At 35.1% G+C, this 19693-nt stretch overlaps 2 protein-coding genes across 3 annotated transcripts; one reads left to right on the top strand and one right to left on the bottom strand.

The window, feature by feature from the left end:
- Window positions 1–1670: 1670 nt before the first annotated feature.
- On the top strand, window positions 1671–6708 carry LOC104112633 (probable galacturonosyltransferase 6). 2 transcript variants are annotated; one of them, XM_009622611.4, is made up of 9 exons: window positions 1671–2235; window positions 2324–2358; window positions 2915–2956; window positions 3054–3129; window positions 3234–3307; window positions 4034–4266; window positions 4726–5083; window positions 5776–6297; window positions 6406–6708. In XM_009622611.4, exons 1-9 carry the CDS (start codon window positions 2124–2126, stop codon window positions 6679–6681), a joined length of 1728 nt encoding a protein of 575 aa, XP_009620906.1. In that variant the 5' UTR covers window positions 1671–2123; the 3' UTR covers window positions 6682–6708. The 2 variants fall into 2 exon arrangements, with proteins under 2 accessions (XP_009620906.1, XP_070033142.1); XM_070177041.1 differs by lacking the exon at window positions 2915–2956.
- LOC104112632 (zinc protease PQQL-like) lies at window positions 6602–18013 on the bottom strand. Its single transcript, XM_018776530.3, has 17 exons — window positions 17885–18013; window positions 17652–17780; window positions 17224–17484; window positions 16956–17093; window positions 16808–16877; window positions 16504–16726; window positions 15743–15845; window positions 11173–11394; window positions 10654–10818; window positions 9741–9890; window positions 9545–9636; window positions 9298–9382; window positions 9125–9208; window positions 8929–9045; window positions 8737–8844; window positions 7114–7194; window positions 6602–7023 (listed from the first exon to the last, which is right to left on the bottom strand). Exons 1-17 carry the CDS (start codon window positions 17921–17923, stop codon window positions 6898–6900), a joined length of 2193 nt encoding a protein of 730 aa, XP_018632046.3. The 5' UTR covers window positions 17924–18013; the 3' UTR covers window positions 6602–6897.
- Between the last annotated feature and the right edge of the window lie 1680 nt (window positions 18014–19693).

The raw sequence follows: 19693 nt of genomic DNA, 5'->3' as shown, positions 1-19693 counted from the left end.
GACATATATACATGTTGTAAACTTGTAATATACATTAAGGTCACATTTACTTAGATATAATAGCAAGCGGCTAATGCGTCTTTTAAGACGTATTCTGCTAATGCGACTTATATACAGGTCGTAACATACAGTAAGGTCGCACTTACTTAGACGTAATATTTATCAGCTAATGCAATTTATAAAATACATTATGCTAATGTGAGTTATATTCGGGTAGTAACATACACTAATATCACATTTAATTATATGTAATAGCAATCAGCTAATGGGACTTATAAACGCATTATGCAAATGCGACTTATATATCAGCTAATGCGACTTATGCTATCGCATTTTAGCAATATCACCTTATAAAAGCATTCTGCTACGAGGACTTAATATACGCATTCATTAATAAATTACGAGTTAAGCAAACGCGACTTATAGCCTAGAAAATTGCCATTCCGTCTTATGGGGTCCACATTTTAAGCCTTTTGTTCAACGCGTATTTGTTCACCAAAAGTAGAAAATCATTCTTTCCTTGAAAAAAAATACTAAGAGCCCGTTTGGACCTAAGAAATTTTTTCCGTTTTTACATTTTTTTTTTTGAAATTAGCATTTGTTCGTAAAAATTTTAATATTTGAAAATACATTTTGAAATTTTTCGAAATTTTCAAAAACTCCAAAAAACTGGTTTTCAAAATTTTTACTCATATCACTTATAAAATTTTAAAAACAACCCAAAATTATATCCATGTCCAAACACAACTCTAATTTTCAAATATCATTTTCATTTTGAATTTTTTTCACTCTTTTTGGAATTTTACTATTCTTATGTCCAAACGCCCACTAATATAAGAATTGTAAATTCCAAAAAAAGGTGAGAAAGTTTTTCAAGTGAAAATGATATTTGAAAATTAGAGCTGTGTTTGGACATGAATATAGTTTTGGGTTGTTTTTGAAGTTTTGTGAGTGATCTGAGTGAGCCGAGGGTGGGGAGTTCTTGGAGGGAGGGAGTCGAGAGTCTATCGGAAACATCCTCTCCATCCCAGGGTATGGGTAAGGTATGCGTACTCACTACCTTCTCTAGACCCCACTAGTGAGATTATACTAGGTTGTTGTTGTTGTTGAGTGATCTGAGTGAAAATTTTGAAAAATAACTTTTTGGAGTTTTTTAAATTTTTAAAAAAATTCAAAATTAAATTAGAAAATTTATGGCTAAACACTAATTTCGTAAAAAAAATAAAAAAAATATAGAAAAAAGCGAAAAAATTCTTTTGTCCAAACGGGCTCTAAGTCATCTTGAGATGCCGGGGGTTGTTGGTCGGGTGGGGTATCCAAAGACTATATAAATCCAGTGTACTTTCTTTTATATTCTATTATAAGAAAAGCTGTAATTATTCATTCCTTCTCCCTCCTAAGTTTCATTCCTTTCTTTGAACTCACGAACATGGCACCACATCTTTCTCCGTTTTCATCGTTTCTCTTTTTAATAAAAATCCAATTTTTAAATCACTAATTACATTCATAGATCCTTTTGACCCCCCAAAAAGACAAATCAAATAAACATGAAAAACCCCAGTACTCCATTTTTTCTGTGTTCACTTTATATCAAGACTCAATTTTTTGCCTTAATAATCTGTATCTTTTTGCATATTTTGTTTAATTATCAAATACCCTTTTGACTTCTGTTTCAATTTTTCTTGTTCACTTTTTTCTGAAGACTCAATATTTTTGCTCGCTTTCTATATATCAAGACTCAGTTTTTATCCTTATAATCTGATTTTTTTTGCATATCTTGTTTAATTATCCAATATCCTTTTGACTTCTGTTTCAATTTTTCTTGTTCACTTTTTTCTGAAGACTCAAGTTTTTTGCTCACTTTCTATATATCAAGACTCAATTTTTATCCTTATAATATGATTTATTTTTGGCATATTGTGTTTAATAATTGAATACCTTTTTGCCTTCTGGTTCATATTTATGCTTTGATGAGGCTATTTCACATTTCACACTACTACATTTTTTTTTTTTCATTTTCTCTATATAAAGACTCAATTTGTATCCTTATAAACTGAAGTCTTTTTACATATTTTGATTAATAATCCAATACCTTCTGGCTTCTGTTTCATATTTATGCTTTTATGAGGAGATTTCGACGATGTACGAGGATTTCTATCCTCTCTTTGCTTTCTATTTCAGTGTTGACTCCTATTTTTCTGCTTTCTTTTAGGCTCAAAAACCTCAACTCTGATGGTAAATTGTTGACTTGTTACTGTTACTTCTAGATTTTTTTGAGGTTTCAGTTTAGTCTGAGTTGTGTTTATTTTCAATTTTTGTGCAGTATCGAGAGATTTTGTTGAAGACTTATCAATTCTTGTAAGTTCTAGTTTTCTTTAGTTCCATATGTTTTATGTTATTGCTACTTGTGATTTGTTGACTTATGTTCTTGTTCATTCTTTTGTAATTAAACAAGATTAGCTTTAGCAACTTATAAAGAAAGAAAAAAAGCATAAGCTTTTGTATAGTTAAGTTCAGTTATGAATTTTTGGCACCATATAATGGAAAGGAAAGAAAAAAGCACAAGCCTTTGTATAGTTAAGTTCAGTTATGCTTCTTTGGCACCATATAATGGCGAAATAAAAAAAGCTTTTGTATAGTTAAGTTCAGTTATGCATCTTTGGCACCGTCTAATGGAAATATAAAGCTGAAATAGATAATATTTTCTCTTCCTTCATTGCCCTTCTCCTGTGGAAAGGCAAACAGAATCGAATCGAAGGAGCGATCTCTATTTCTTCAACTATTTTTTTGCCCAAACATGAATTTGTTTGTTTTTCTTTTTGCATAATTGTCTTATTAATGCTATCATAGTAAATAGAGAAACAAATGTCTGACTGTGATTTGTTTTTTTGGGTTTGAATTCTCTCCTCTTCAGAAGCATAGGATAGAGGCTCAAGCAAATAGTGCAGTTAAACTGGTAATAAATTTTTTAGATAAAGCCTACGTACTCTGTGTGAAAGTCTTAACGGTGATCACTACTTATGTTTGCAAATCTTTGTATGTTGTTTCTTTAGGAAGAAGTTGAAGGCCTAAAAGAACCAACATTGGTTGTGTACAGAGATGGAGAGCATAGCTCTACAGTCAGTTCAGGTGAGAACGATAGGTTTGACAAAGCAGAGAATTTTAACTTTAAATGCCTTCATCCCTTTTTCCATTCATTTCTGTGCAGCATTTAACTATACTCTCAATTACAGGAACCACATATGGTGGCGAAGAAAAAAATCAACAAAATCTATCTGAGCAAAAAGTGTCCTCATCAAGAGAAAAGGTATTTTTCTGTTTAGCAATCTTTTGCGTGTTATAGCTGAAGATAGAGGAGGCTATAATTTCCTATCTTGTGAGAAATTATAACTTTCATCACTTGGTACTTAACAATAACGCCCTTCATGTTGGTTGTCGCCAGAATTGCGAGTATTGGACTTATTGTAACTTCTAATTTGGCTGCATAGAGTGGAAAATGTTCACATTTAGTCATGTAATGTTGGAAAATTTAGGAGTTAGTTATACATAAAAATGTTCGCCGTTGTATCCATTTTGAATTGTCAAGCTGTTACTTTAATTGTGATGATCACGTTGATGTGTAGAGAGCAAAAGAAGTGTCCGCATATATTTGCTTTTGCTATATCTAGAGTCCGGTTTTCTAACTTCAGCTAAGTAGAAACATTTGATATTTGAATGTGCAGGATGTAAGGAAATGGAGAACATGTTAATTTAGGGGTTTCAATGAAAGTTCACGAGAAGAATATCAAAGATGCCATGTCCACTTACTTTCACTTTTTTAAAATTCATTGTGGTTGTCTGTAGCAATTTTTAAGACATTAAAATGTTAGATTTGGTAGTCCGGACCTTCCTTTCCTCTCTTTTCTGATAGATATCTCCATCTGTGTGCACTTCACTTTGTCATGTGCAACTATAATGTTCTTTTTTTTCCCCATAGAAACTACAGGCTTTTTGTAAGTTTGCGGTCTTCTGATTTCTGTTAGGATTATGACAGGAGAAGTCCAGACCGAAAGGGGTTCAACACAGTCAGGGTGTACAGTCCCATTCGCAGAGGCCATTAGATGAGAAGGTAAAAGAGATGAAAGATCAGGTGATTAGGGCCAAAGTATACTTGAGTTTTGCGCCACCAGGTAGCAACTCTCATTTTGTGAAAGAGATAAAGCTACGAATTAAAGAGCTAGAACGAGCTATGGGTGATGTTACTAAAGATTCTCGTTTGTCAAGGAGGTGAGGTCATTTTTCTTGCTTGGGCCATTCAATATGAGACAGATGATAATTTATTAAGAGTAGAAGTGGGATATAAGTCAGTCAAGCTATTATCTCTGAATAGACAAAAATATTTTCTTGATATTGACTCAAGGATATTTGAAACAAATTGGTTGGCCTTACTAACAATTTAATACTCCCTTCGTTCCAATTTATGTGACACTCTTTCCTTTTCTATCAGTCTCAAAAAGAATGTCACTTTCATTATTTAGAAAGAATTTATCTTTGGGATTCCTACTTTACCCTTAATGAATTGATTTACAACCTCACAAATATCTATGGTCTGGTTAAACCACAAGTTTCAAAAATCTTCTTTTTTTTTCTTAAACTCCGTGCCGAATCAAATACCGCCTCATAAATTGGGACAGATGGAGTAGTTAATATGTTGCATGTGTAATCTAAGAGAAGCTAGCTTTCCAGGGCAACACAGAAGATGAAAGCCATGGACTCGACGCTGCTGAAAGCGAGCAGAATGTACCCTGATTGCTCAGCTATGGTGAAGACACTTCGTGCCATGATGTATAATACTGAAGAACAGCTTCGATCACAAAGGCATCAAACTTCCTTCCTTGTACAGCTTGCTGCAAGAACTGCTCCGAAAGGCCTTCATTGCCTTTCCATGCGTTTGACCACAGAATATTTCTCCCTGCAGCCTGAGGAGCGGGAGCTTCCTAACCAACATAAATTGCAGAATCCAGATTTCTATCACTTTGCTGTCTTCTCAGACAATGTTTTGGCATGTTCTGTGGTTGTCAATTCAACTGTTTCAACCGCTAGGGTATGCTGCTCCATTTTTTACTTTATTTTGTTCTTATTTTGGTGTTCACCTTTCTTTTAAAATTCCTTTTTCCTCGATATGCTTTTCGTCTTCCCTTTTTTCAAAATTTTCCATGTTTCCATTTAATGCTACGTTCATACACCAATGGTTTCAAGAAGCCAGTAATTTTAGTGATCTGAAGACGATAATTGTCAAATAGCTTCGTAACTGAGAGATCTGTACTGATTATTGTCTTATTGTAACTTGATCTGCAGTGGTATGTTGATGACTAAGCATACTGTGTATTTCGTTTTATAATGTAGCCAACATTAGAGAATACTGAGTACTTGGTCCTATAATGTAGCCAACATTAATTATAGGACAATATGGTTGGCCTTCAGAGGAAAAACCTCAATTTTCTTGGTTAGTTTACGGTATTTGCCATCATTATTTGGTGGAACTGTAGGAAAGAATCTTCGATTCGAGTTTGGAAGTGACAAATTCTAGGTCATGCACATAAATACTACTAAGTTGTAAGGATATAAATGAGTATTACTTGGGCGTCTTCACTTCTGCAAGAAACATTTTCCAGATTAGTTGCTTCCTTCTGTTCATTTTTATGGTTGCAGTAATACTATCATTTCATCAGCTAATATGTAATAAGGATAGGATAAGTGGAGAAAATTTGAAGGTAAATGTTTATGTACTTGCAGGATCCAGAGAGAATCGTCTTTCATATAGTGACTGATTCTGTTAACCTGCCAGCCATGACAATGTGGTTCTTGATGAATCCTCCCGGCAAAGCTACAATTCAAATTCAGAGCATAGACGGTTTTGAATGGTTACCAACCAAATATAACGAGAATCTGCAGAAGCAAAAGGGCCTTGATCCAAGATACGCTTCTGCATTGAACCACTTGCGCTTTTATCTGCCTGATATTTTTCCTTCCCTGGACAAGATTGTGTTCCTCGATCATGACGTGGTTGTGCAAAAGGATTTAACCAGACTTTGGGACATCAACACTAAGGGTAAAGTGAACGGTGCAGTGGAGACTTGTCGTGAAGGTGAGCCTTCATTCCGCCGAATGGATATGTTCATCAATTTCACAGACCCCTTGGTGGAAAAGAGTTTTGATGCAAACACATGCACATGGGCATTCGGGATGAATATATTTGATCTACAAAAGTGGAGGAAGCGAAACCTAACTGCGCTCTATCACAATTACTTGGAGCTGGTAATAGATCTATATCCTACTGTTTACAAATTGCTGTTTTATTATATACTCTTGTCCTTTTATCGTCGTTGCTAAAAACATTTAGTTTATGTCATTATGTTGATGCAGGGAAGTCAGAGACAATTACTAAAAGCTGGTAGTTTGCCAATTGGTTGGACGACTTTTTACAAACACACACATGTTCTAGATAAGCGATGGCATCTCCTCGGATTGGGGCATGACTCTGGCGTCGCACAAACTGAAATTGAGCAGGCAGCAGTGATTCATTATGATGGAGTTATGAAACCATGGTTAGACATTGGGATTCAAAAGTACAAGCCATATTGGACAAAGCATGTTAGCTATGAACATCCATACTTGCAACAGTGCAATTTACATGAGTAGCAATTTGATCCCAGGGGTTTAGCTTGAGTTTTTCCACTTAACTATGATTATTCTTTTCTTCACATTGTAGAAACCGCTTACGTCCACCTTGGCGCAATGGTAACAAGTTTCCGACATATGACCAGAAAGTAATAGGTTCAAGCTGTGAAAATGGTCTCTTGCGGAAATGCAAGGTACTACCCTATGTAGGGCAAGGGGACAAACTCCTTGAGAATATCAACACCTGAGGTTCACAATAGTGTGTTGTTCTTGGCAAGGATATGGTAGCATCCTTTTCAAAGTGGACTTGGCAACGTCCGCATTGAAAAGATCCCATGCTCTTCTATTCATGTCCCTGAGAATCTGTAGAACATACATTATCCAAGAATCCAAAAAAATTAGGAAATTTTACAAGTGCTGAACTAATTAAATTATGTTCATTGAGCTAGGTACCTTGTAACTCTGATCAATATTCCCAGCATACAAGTTCGACCCATAAGCTTGCAACATTTGGTTCATCAAAGACGTGTTTCTCTGCAACATACAATCACTAGATGAAAAGATTGGAATATCCTCAAGGAAATGAATGATAACAAGAATTATTGAAATAATGGTACGTCATAATACGATATAATTGCTAATTGTATTTTTAAGTTATATTTAACCAGACGATTTAAGTGCTATCAAGTATAAAAAATGATGGCGTTTCTTCAACTTTTCCTAGATAAACATCCCACTATAACAACAAGAATCTAGTTGCATTAACATTAGTGTCACACTATCTAGAACATTGACAACAATTTCTGGTACAAGAATTAGAAATCCAGAAAACAGTATCAATTGGTGGTTAAAAATTGTTAGTCCTAACATTGGATGAGTTGTTTACTCCTTATATGGTCTTGAACAATCCTCATCTTTATGAGCTACCTTTTGCTATTGAGTTACGCCTAGGTTCAAAAGAAGAATACCGATGGAAGAGGGTATTGAAGCAAATTACCTAGTTCAGCATGCTAAGTCCCTGGTAAGTTCTTCGTAATGCTGGTAAATCCTCATTTACTTGAGTCTAGATGTCCCAATTTGTGCTAGTCTCTAAAATCCTTTTATCTATGCTGATATTGGATCCTTGAACCTAACATCAAATGGAGATCACACTTTTCTCCGTGGCAATCTTTTGTTGTTTGTCCTATGAATCAAGAAAAGATGTCCCCCAATGTTGGCAATTTTGGCACACCAACTCATAAGTTACTCGAACATGAGCCACGATGAGTGCTAGTTTGTCTATTGCTTTACCTTACACCTAATGAGTTTTACTCCGTAAGATGGGGGAAGGTTATCATTATAGCTGTAGCTTGATCTTTTTGAGTTCTACAGCTTTGTATCAGTCAGTAGAGGTCTTTCAACTTGTGATGCTTTATAAAATAATCACAAATACTCTAAGGAATCCTCAGGCTCGTTTCAATTATATATGCACCTCATTTTGCATGTGGTTTTGACAATAAATGTACAATAGCATCTTCAAGTGTTCTATCTGGTTAATTGTTTTGGTAAAGTTCTATCTTCTTGGTTGTATGTTTCACCTTTCAGCTTCATGTTTAAAGTTTTATATTCAATAGAAAAGGTTCTAAAAAATGACTCTTCTAGTTTATACTACCAAATTATGTTTTTCTTAAATGTTATGCAACTTGAGAGGGAATTGCTAAATTCAAGGGTACAACAACATACCCAATATTATCTCACACTGTAGGGTCTGGGGAGGGTAGTGTGTACAGAGACTTTATCCCTACCTTGTGAGGATAGAGATGTCGTTTCCCATAGACCCTCGGCTAATGTGCTAAATTCAAGGGCATTTACATAATTTAAAATTTTGCAAGGGCAATTCAAGAAACTTGAAGTTATTTATTATTATACACACAACACACATGCACACCCACTTTCACACATAAATGAAAAGTTGGGAAAATTAATCTAACACCACAAGTCACAGAATTTAAGTGTTTTCATTTGAATAGCTTAATAAATGACTATATCAGTCTATGCTTGCCTATTGTTTGATATTGACCAATAGTCGTATATTACCTCCTCCTCCTCCAATGATGGTCTCCGGTCCAATACATGCTGAACAAGATTCTGTGAAGGACCAACTTCTTTTAGTTGTTCTATCTCATGCACTACTGCATCTACAGCCTGATCAAGATATACAATCATTCATTAAATACTTTTGAATAATGCTCAAGATGAAAAAAATAAAAAGGATCAAAATAATCTCACCATCTGGGCTGCGTCATTGTCCTTGATTAGGAGATTAAAGTTAATTGTTCCAGGTTTACTCCCACTACAAGACCAGTCACCATTAGGATTGAATGTATCCACGTCAACATTGTACGCCTGAAAGATAAAATAGTTAGAATTTATTTCCAAGACAAACAAAAAAAAGATTTAACTCTAGGGAAATATATGATCGTACAATCCCTTTTTCGTGACGAAGTACTTGGGTGACTTTGACTTTCAAGAGATTCCTCAAAATTATCAACAGAAGAAGATCTTCTTCCTGTTACAAATACACAATGTATATCTTGCTAGACTAAAATATCAATTTATTGAACAGCTTGTGACTTGTATTCACGTATTTAGCCATACCAATGTCTGATTGTTGAAACGGAGTGGGAAACTTATACAAGTATACATTCCATTACCACTGCCCACAGCAAGAGACACTTCTTCCCTGTCAAAATTGGACTTTGTTTAGATATTGTTTACAGTTCACACGTAGTAATACATTAAAACATCTTCCAATAGGGACCTTTACGAACTCACCCCATCACCCAAAAAGAATAAGATGAAACAACAAATGAGTTGACAGAAAAACAAATACAATAGTGCATACTTGATCACAGTTGGAGGAAAATGGAAAGGTGCTGTGGTGAGCTTCCCACGTTGAAATTTCATGATAGGTCGATGAGGCCTTGGTATTCCACCCTAAAGAAAGAATATTCTCAAAAAGCATAGTATGCAAGCATGACATCTACAAGAATGAAATTCTGAAAGAAACGTATGCCTCAAACAAAGAGCTAGAAACCAACCAAGTAACGCGACAAAAGTGAATTGACAGAAGCAGTGTCCAAGTTCCCAACAAGAATCACTCGGAAGCTCGAGGGACCTCTAAAGCAATTTTGAAAGTATTGCCATGCCTTTGTTGCATCAATATTTGACATATCCTCAGCTACAGGTGCCTACATAAGAAAGATCCCTTAGTGGAAAGCACATAGATAAACTAGATTCAAACATAGCCACGTGGCGTGGCCATAAATTCTAACTTAGGCATTTTCCTCCTCTTACAAAATGTCATGGTTTTGGTTCCTGAAAAGGTTTAACAGAATGTATATGTCAAGTATGTATACTTAACAGGTAGGTATATAGATGCCTAAGTAAAAGGCACACACCAAAAGGCATTCAGATCAAACACATGTCCAGCACCAAGAGACAACCACTATAGCTATTCATCGGCTTCCTATTCAGCCATCAGAGTAAAATTCATACTCCTCTAGTTCCATATATACCATACTATAAATATTGCACAAATTTATTGCAACTAAACTTCAAATCTCATAAATTAAAGAAATATTGAACACGAACGTAAATGGTGTTTGATGCTCAGATACTAGACACGGTAATTTAAGATGTATGAAGATTTTCCTTCAAATAAGGTGCACATAATTGTGAAATGGCATATAAAGAGAAGTGTGGTATGAAATTGAGATAAGGATAGCAGAAAGCATGGTTCCTATATCTTAAGGTAACTTGGAAAGACATGTGATCTAATGTAGCCATTTTATCATCAAGTTAATAGGGAATCTGATGAGAGAAGCTTAAGATAGTTATAGAAAATAAACCAAAACTATCTATCATCAGAATTCCAGATTTATCAATTTAAGGAACTAAAGATATTATTAAGAAATATTGAAAAGAATTGAAAAAGCATTTGGTAATACAGACCTTGTAATAGCAAGATTTACCGCTGTTGATCTCCTTAACGGTATCTATTAGGACATCAGCCGGTTGTTGATGTGCAGGAGACAGGCGAATCTTTAGGTCCTCAATTAGAGCTTGGAATTCTTCTTCTTCAGGTTCTAAGTCACTTGTGAATAGTAAATATAGAATCTGTAGGCATCCAACACAACCATGACTAAACAATAGAACCAACTAAAGCATTGAATCAGAGTAAGCTTGTTAATCTTATTAAACCATGTGAAACTGGTAAATTTTATGAAGTAGAGATCCCCTAAAAAAGTTTAGACCCCCTCCCTAAACATTAAACAAGTAAAACAACACATAAGTAAAGCACCTCCCGGAATAAAAATATGAAATGTAGATTTTGGGTAACACAAAGACAAAAGACCCCCAATTCTGGCACAAACTTCTGTGCACCTACCTTTTTGCAGAGAACAGACTGAGTGAACATAACAAGCATGAGTCTTGAAAAGTTGAATACAAATAACTGATCTACCAACAAACCTGAAGTGCAAGTTCGATATCTGATGAGTCAAAGTTCCCACAGAAAGCTCTTTTATACTCGTCCACCTCAATAGCGAAATTGACTTTATCACGTATCATAGGAAGATTCTTGGAGCTATAAAGCCAGATAATTTGTCCAATTACACTTGAATACGAGCAACTGAGGATATCTGTTTCAGTCACTTCTGAGAGACCACCATATGAGAATCCTCTTAAAACGACCTGTACATGGAAAAATATGAAGCAAAAAAGAAAAAGTAAATTGAACAGGCAGGACTAGGAGGGGCCTGATTTTTCTAAACCAATCGATGCAACAATTCTCGCATCATGCTTAAGACAATGATAGATATTTCGACTATAACAAATAAATCCCATTGATATAGCAACATAAGATCAGCACTTTGAAAAATTCAAAAGCCAAAACATTTACACCAAATGGTGTTTCCTGTCTCAAAATCCTCATGCACATGTGCTTTTGAGACAAGACTTATCTGAAAAGACCAATCATCAAACTGTTACATGGATGAATATTTATTTATCCTCTCAGGGCACTATCTTTCTGGACTTTGACATGCAAACAAGTGAAAAAGAAGATGAGAGATCTCAAGGAAAAGAAACAGAGAAAAATCTATGTAAGTATGAAATCTAACTATAAAATTATTATCACCCCTCTGAGAAAGTGGTTTTGTCATTTGCTCCTGCTGAATTTTGCTGGGTGTTTTCATTTCGACATGCATACAATGCTTTTATGTCTATAGGCATCTATGGAAGAATGGGAAATCACTTGTATGATTTTACTGTTAAGGTAAAAGGAGTTCCAATACTCTGGAGTCAGGACAATGCAGGATTTTCCAATAACTGATAAATGAATTAGGGAGATTGGAAAAGAGACTTTATCAGAAATTACATCCTCTTTTCTTTATCTCCCATAAGCATTAGAATAACAATTGCATTTTCTGTATCCCGCATCACCATAAGTACTAGAAAGATACAAGAAAAAAATAGATGCAAGCATAGATGTTGGAAAAGAAGTTCCACACTTTGCAGAAGAAAATGGTTGCAAAGCATATTCCCAAAGTAATGCTGCTCGAAGTGTCTAGAGCAGGGGTCACTAATATCTACAAGTGATACTGCATTGGCCTTTATCATAGTTTCAAATAGTTGGTGTGGACGATATGTAAAATGCATAAGGAAATAGGGAAGAATCATGTAAGTATAAAATTTCTATACTCAACATTACTTTATTTTCACCCCTTTGAGAAGGGAGTTCGGTTTTTCCTCAAATTTGCAGGGTGTTTCACTTCTACATGTATTCGATGCTTTCATGTTTATAGGCATCTATGGAAGGATGAAACATCACTTGCATTATCAGTTTATTATTAGGTAAAAGGAGTCTCAATATTCTCGAAGGATGCAGAGGACTTCCAATACTTGCAAAATGAATTAGGGAGATCGGAAAAAAGATTGTATTAGAACTTACATCCTCTTTTTCTATATCTCCCATCAGCACCAGAATAACATAGTCTGGTTTTTCTTTATCCCGCATCACCATAAGTACTAGAAAAGATACAAGACGAACATGGATACAAGCTGAAAGAAAGCTCCACACTTTACAGAAGAAAATGGTTGCATAGCATTTTCTACAAGTAATTTTGCTAAATGCATCTATAGAGCATGGCTAACTAATATCTATAAGTGATTTTGCATTGGGATTTTTCATAATTTATAATCATGGTGTTGGTCATACTGTAAACTGAAAATACCGACAAATATGGAAACCAAATCATATCCCCCAAGGTTGATGTTTGCCTAACTTTAGATGGTATCCGAAGTCTAAAGTTACGGGAGCTAACTTTCTTTCCCTACTTATTTCTTTTTCTTCTCCCCATTCTGTTTGGGAAATCCAACACCTCCTTAAGGTTCCAAAATAAACTTCCAGACATTGTAGTGATCACTGGACAAAGAGTAGGGGTGTTCATGGTTTGGTTTGGATCCGATCTCCGTAAAAAGAAATCAAACCAAGTAAGTCAGTTTTTCACATATTGGAACCAAACCAAACCAATTAAGTCAGTTTTTTGTCTATTCGGTTTATGTCCGTTTTTCGGTTTTTTTTCTTTTATTTATCGGTTTTTCCTTAAATATGAGACATATACTACCAAACACATATTTCGCGGCTACATTTTCAACGTAACACTGTTAAACCAATTGATCTTTGAGAAATCTATCATTTATCAAGATATATTTGTGATAATTGAATCAATAATGATGAAAAATTTAAGGACTCAATTAAAAATAGATTATTTTTTACATGAAATAAATTCTTGTACTTAGCAGAAGAAAACTACCAATCAAACTAAAATGTAAAAGCAAAGAACTAGATTATTATAATAGCAAATAACTGGAGTAAAAGTTCAAACGATTAACATATACCATAAAATTTTAGAAACTTTATATAAAAATATACATATATAGGTGTAATAGTAAATTTTGAATAACTATCTCTATAGTGAGTTTGATTCGTTTTTTTCCAATTATTTTTTTATTAAAACCAAAACTAAATCAAAATTGATCAATTTTTAAAATTCAAAAACCATAGTTAGTTTGGTTTGATTTTTCGGGTTTTTATGAACACCCTAACAGAGACCTTGTTGTTGTTCCCGAGCATCATTTTATTTTCTCTTTCCTTTCTTCATTCACAAAAAGCCTCTTCCTCCTCCTTCATTGCTGCTTGCTATACAAACATTGGTAACACTCCCTCTTCCCCACATGTCAAGGATCTAAGACAGAAGCGGCTCAATCAATACGGTGGCCTAAAGCAAAACCTTAATAAGAGGCTTAAGAGATATTCAATAATTTTTTTTATACATTTTTATCGGAACTGAGAGTTTGAGAAAAACGTGAGGAAGAAAAAAAAAGATTATGGTACTCAAATTATTCAATACCCTTGTTATTTGGCAGAATAGATAGATGAGCTAGTATGAGGAGAGAAAAAAGAGAATTTGATTTTATAAAGAACAAGAACTGATTTAGCTGAAGATTGAAGAAAGAAAAAAAAAATACTTTTTGTTCACTTGTAGGCTCACTGCTTCCCAATTAAAACACGAGAGCCTAAAAACATGTGATTTATGTGAAGAAAAATAAATAAACTGGAATAGTTTTAATTATTAGATATACATGACTGAATTACTACATCTACAAATGATAAAAATTTAGTTATACAAAATTTATTTTTTGATATAGTAGTACTAATTTTGAGGCCTTAAAGTATTGGGGGCCTAAAGCAAGTGCTTGACTTGCTTTAGGCTTGAACCGGCACTGATCTAAGGCACTCCATCGGCATCCCACAGTTTTAAAAGGCATAACCTCTTTGGTCACATATATGGATCAGATGCTGCTCTATGGTCTGAGCTTCTCTTCTCCTTCTGATGATTTTTCATCTACTATCAGACAAATATCCTTTAGGGTTAGCAATTGGTTCCAATCACATGTTACTTTTATTGATTTTCTAGCATCCTATCACTTACAACTAAGAGGTTGTGAGTTCGAGTCATTCCAAGAGCAAGGTGGGGAGTTCTTGGAGGGAGGGAGCCGAGGGTCTATCGGAAACAACCTTTCTACCGCAGGATAGGGGTAAAGTCTGCGTACAAACTACCCTCCCCATACCCCACTAGTGGTATTATACTGGGTTGTTGTTGTTGCTGTTATTAGCTGCATATACTGTTTATTTTAGTATAGTGGCCAGAGTTGCGAGGGGAGCTATAGTGTAAGAGGCTGTAAAGACTGAAAGTAGTCAAAACTTAAAAAAGAGGTTATTCATGTATTAGTGATAATCCAGAAATTCAACTCTGCTCCAGAGGACTCTCTCCAATTGACAGGACCACAAAAGTTGAGCAAACATCGAGAAGCCCTAAAGAGGAAACCTTCTTTGTACAATCTCTAAAACTAGGGAGCAGAATTGCAATTAACCTGACTCATCAGTGCAAATAGGATCACTCAAATAAACGGATGTGGCTTTTCTAGTGGAATATAGTTCCCAAAACCAGTTCAGATTTGGCACTGTCTGGACAGTTTCAGGATTGACAAACAGAGATCTCCAACATATACCTAATATACATGAACTAGTGCACATAATTATAGTGCAAAAACTATCATTTGAACTATTAGAGGCGCTGTGCATAATAAAAGTCCTCTAGATTACAATTTTGCAGTTGTAGATAAATTTCACTTTATTCTGCCAAAATTTCGTATCCAATTTCTCATGCTTCATTACGCTAAAATTTGGGAGATGGTCGTAGTTATCCCAACAGCAACTAGTTCAAAAATAAGCTCATGATATTCTGTATTCGAAAACATGCTTTTAAACATTCACAGAAGCAGCCATTTTGCTAGCAGACTGACCAACTAAATGTAATCAACAGGAAGAATGGGAAGGCTTTTTCACTCTTCTTTTTGGCATAGAGTGTACAGTACAAGAACTAATCAGAAACTTCAACCAGATATAACAAAACATTGATAATTTAGCAGAAAAACTTAATGTATATAACAAAAAAGCAGCATGTAGGCTCATTACCTTATCATCATTCTTTGTACACTGGTAAGTGACTTGCATGCCATTAGATAAGATAAGCTCCACAGCTCCAATATCAAAATGTTCCAGTCGCTCAACAATTTTCCTGAAAATTGTTTAGGTGTTCAGAAAAGGAGAGGGAAAAAAAGAGAAAAATGACTGATAGCATAAGCAGTGGCGGAGCCAGAATTTTCATCAAGGGGTGTCAAAATATAAAAAAATATATATATCAAAAAATTTAGGGGAGTCAACGTGTAGTAAATATACACAAAATAGAAAGATTTATTTAGCAATACAATGTAATTTTCCGGCGAAGGGTTGACACCCCTCAGTTGAATGTGGCTCGGCCACTGAGCATAAGTATAAGAACACTCTTGTTTTTTGGATCGGGCCAGTCAAATGCAAGTGCAGAGAGGTTATACCAACTAAAAGTATCTCAGAATTATATAATTAGGATTACGATTACCACTTACTTAAACCTTTACAGCTTTAGATGTGTCCTTATATTAGAAGATGGTTATACATATTGCTAACTGAGCACAAGATCAAACTAAATCATGAAAATGAGTTCGGTTCATTTGTAAAATAAGTGATAGGATCCGAGATTTCCCATGATTTGTAATTGAGCCAGTATGCAGCTCATCGATTGTTACGGTCTTAATCAACAAAAAAAGTTACTGATTACAAGTTTTACAGCTGAATGCTGCACTGATTAAAAGGTACTTGAAGACAACAAAGAGATATTTAGCAAAAGGAATATTCACCCAGATTCAATCTCCATCTCTTGTATCAGATTGGTTAAACCCTCCATTTCTTCATCTGACCAACTAGGAAAGGATCCCTCTTTTTCAAAATCAGTAATCTTCTGCAATGACCTCTTCATTTCCTCTTGTGTCACAAAAGTCTTACTTTGAAATATGATAACTGATAAGTTAGATGCTGCAAACTGCATCTCACAGAAGTTCTTGATCAGCTCCATATTGATTCCTGAAAATTGGAGACTAGTTACATATGCGGCTGTTAAACAAACCTGCCAAATACATGACGGAGCAAACTAACAAAACTTACTCTTTGTAAGAGCTATCATAACTTGTGCCTCCAGCTTAGGAGAAAAGTCAGCTTCATTATAAACGAAGTGCTGCATGAGAAAAGAGAGAATGAGTTCTGGACTCTATTTTAAGGGGGAAAAAACAAGTACAAGCCACTCCAGACATACACTGGTGTAGGTCCTTCGTAGTTGCTCGGAAGAACGGTCATGATGATTCAGGTATCTGCCTTTAGGGATGCACAGGCAAAAGTCTTTTCCTTCACTTAATTCATTTTCTTTGATCCCATGGACTCTCATTCGCGCAATCTGAATAACATAACCAAAACAATTAGTGTGCAGTTATCTGCTTCATTACAGAATAACTATAATTTGATTTGTTAATCAAGAACACCCTGCTCGAAAATCTAGAAATATTGAAGCACACACTGGTGAATACCTCAACAAGGAACGTCTCCAACACCTTATTTGTTTCATATCCTTCACACTCTACACTAACCACATATATGGTATACATGTGTGAATCGTCCCTAGAGTACTGAAGTTGTTTTGGTTTGCTCATGCTCGAAAATCTTTTCTTCAACCTTCCAAGAATAACTTTCTGAAGAAGCATTCTTTGAATGTTTATGAACACATCATTCACACATTTCCATCCTTCTTTCTCAAACATAAAGGTGACGTATACCACAGACATTCTCCACTTCACAAACCAAAGAAGAAGAAAAAGATATTAAACATACATGAATTAGCTACAATTTTCCAGAAATTTAACAATAAGAAAATACCTTATGAAGGAGTTCGACATTGTTAAAACTAAAGTCTACCATGAACATGCTGTCAAGAAACAAATCAGGCCTTAAGTATTACCTTCACAAGTGCACTATCGACATGTGCGATCAATCTAGGTTCAGTGTGCTTTGGAAGAGGGAATTCCAAATGCTGTGGCATACCTCTTGGTTGCCTTTCAAAGTATGTTTTGATCAAATCAATTATATTCTGAAATAAGAAATTCAAAAGAAAGCAAAAAGAAGTTGATTAATTTATGACTATTGAATCAATACGTATATCTGGTCAAAATTGAGAGAACGGTTATGACAAACCTGCGTTTCAGTTATATCTCCCACAACGATAACAGCCATATTGCTTGGGACATACCACTTCGTGTAAAACCCCTTTACAATATCAACAGAGACATCTTTTATTGATTTTATTGTGGCACCCACAGGCTCACCATACTAGAATACAATAAATACAACATCAGTTGACTAGTAGCTTATAGTACATTTAATGAACCAAAACAGAAGGGGAAAAAAGGCAAAAGTTAATAAAGATCAGAAAACACATATTACACGTCCTTAAAACTATATGAAGAAATCATAATAGGTAACGACATACATGTTGCACATTACCCCCTTCATGTACTTTAAGAAGGTGAAAGGTAATCATAAACTTTCTTTCAAGTTCTAAACTCTAAGTCAACGTTGTTACCTTAATTACCAGTGTAAAGAGTACATTTAGGGGCTATTTGGTTGGAAAGAAGTTATCCCGGGATTAGTTATTCCACCTTTCTATAAGGATAAAAAATACTACAAATCCCGGATAATTAATCCCGGAATTAATTATACTGTAATTTTCTCTCAACAAACATGAGATAAACTCTTCTTAAATTTAGTCCTATAATTAATTATTCCTCGATCTCTCATACCAAACTAGCCCGTAGGGATTGTACGTGTAAAAAGCAAAAGGAGAATCCCATTACCTTTGTTCCTTGGAATAGGTGGGTACTAAAAGTAAGTTGATGCTTTTTCTCAATAATCTGAGAATCATTCCAAAGCTCCTGTGATACGATTCTTTTCTCCTTCTCTAGTTCATCTGAAGTGAAATCAAGCTGCAAAATGCTTTTATTTTAGGAGAATAACCAAAAGCATAAAGCAAAATGACAACGACGACAAGAAGTAAAAACCTCTTGAGAGATAGCAGCCATTAATGCTATTGCTTTCTTCAAATTTACAGTGTTTGTCACAACGAAGTTATAAATCGTGTAATCACTTAATGTGAGGGCCTGCTGATGAGCACCACACTGATGTTTGAAAGCTTGTAGATAATCAAGTGCGTCTGGATCGGAATATCCATACCCCTCCAAAACAAGATGCTCAATAATGTGTGCAACACCAAGTTCATTTTCTTCCTCACAAACAGCCCTAGTCAAGCAAGAGTCATGAAAACTATATCAGAGGGCAAAGCATAATGCAACTGATGAACACTTATAGTTAATTGTTCTTCCATTTAGATAATGAATCCTCCACATGCTATATTTAGTTAAATTATTCTTCCTAGTAGATTATAAAACCTCCACATGCTTTATTTTCTAAGTATCTGATATGATGAAGCAGTAACTACTGTGATGTGTTGCTTCTTATTTCATACTAATAAGCAACAAACTATTTGGGAATGCCATAGTAAGAAAAAAGAATCATATCTAACTCCACATGTACCTCCGCACCCCACCCCACCCCACACATATATTTGGGGACGCCATTGTAAGAAACAAAATAGTAGCATCCCACTATCCAAGTTCCCCCTCCCCACACACACATATGCTTCTTATTTCTTAATATGGAAGAATTACAAGAAAACAAAATCATAACATCCCACTGTCCAGTGTCCAACTCTCCTCCGCCCTAAAAACACACCCACACACTCACATATATATATATATATATGCTTCTTATTTCGAAAATTCCCAACAAACTATTTGGGGACGCCATTGCGACAAAGCTAAATAATAGCATCCCACTATCCAAATCCCCATCTACCTACCTCCCCCCAAAGAATAAACACACACACACACACTAAGACATATATATGCTTCTTATTTCGAAAATTTCCCAGAAACTATTTGGGAACGC

This window comes from Nicotiana tomentosiformis, chromosome 6 (genome assembly GCF_000390325.3).
Source record: "Nicotiana tomentosiformis chromosome 6, ASM39032v3, whole genome shotgun sequence".
In the NCBI taxonomy this organism is placed as follows: Eukaryota; Viridiplantae; Streptophyta; class Magnoliopsida; order Solanales; family Solanaceae; genus Nicotiana; species Nicotiana tomentosiformis.
Note: the sequence above shows the minus strand (reverse complement) of the source record. Positions and strands in the feature narration are given on the sequence as shown.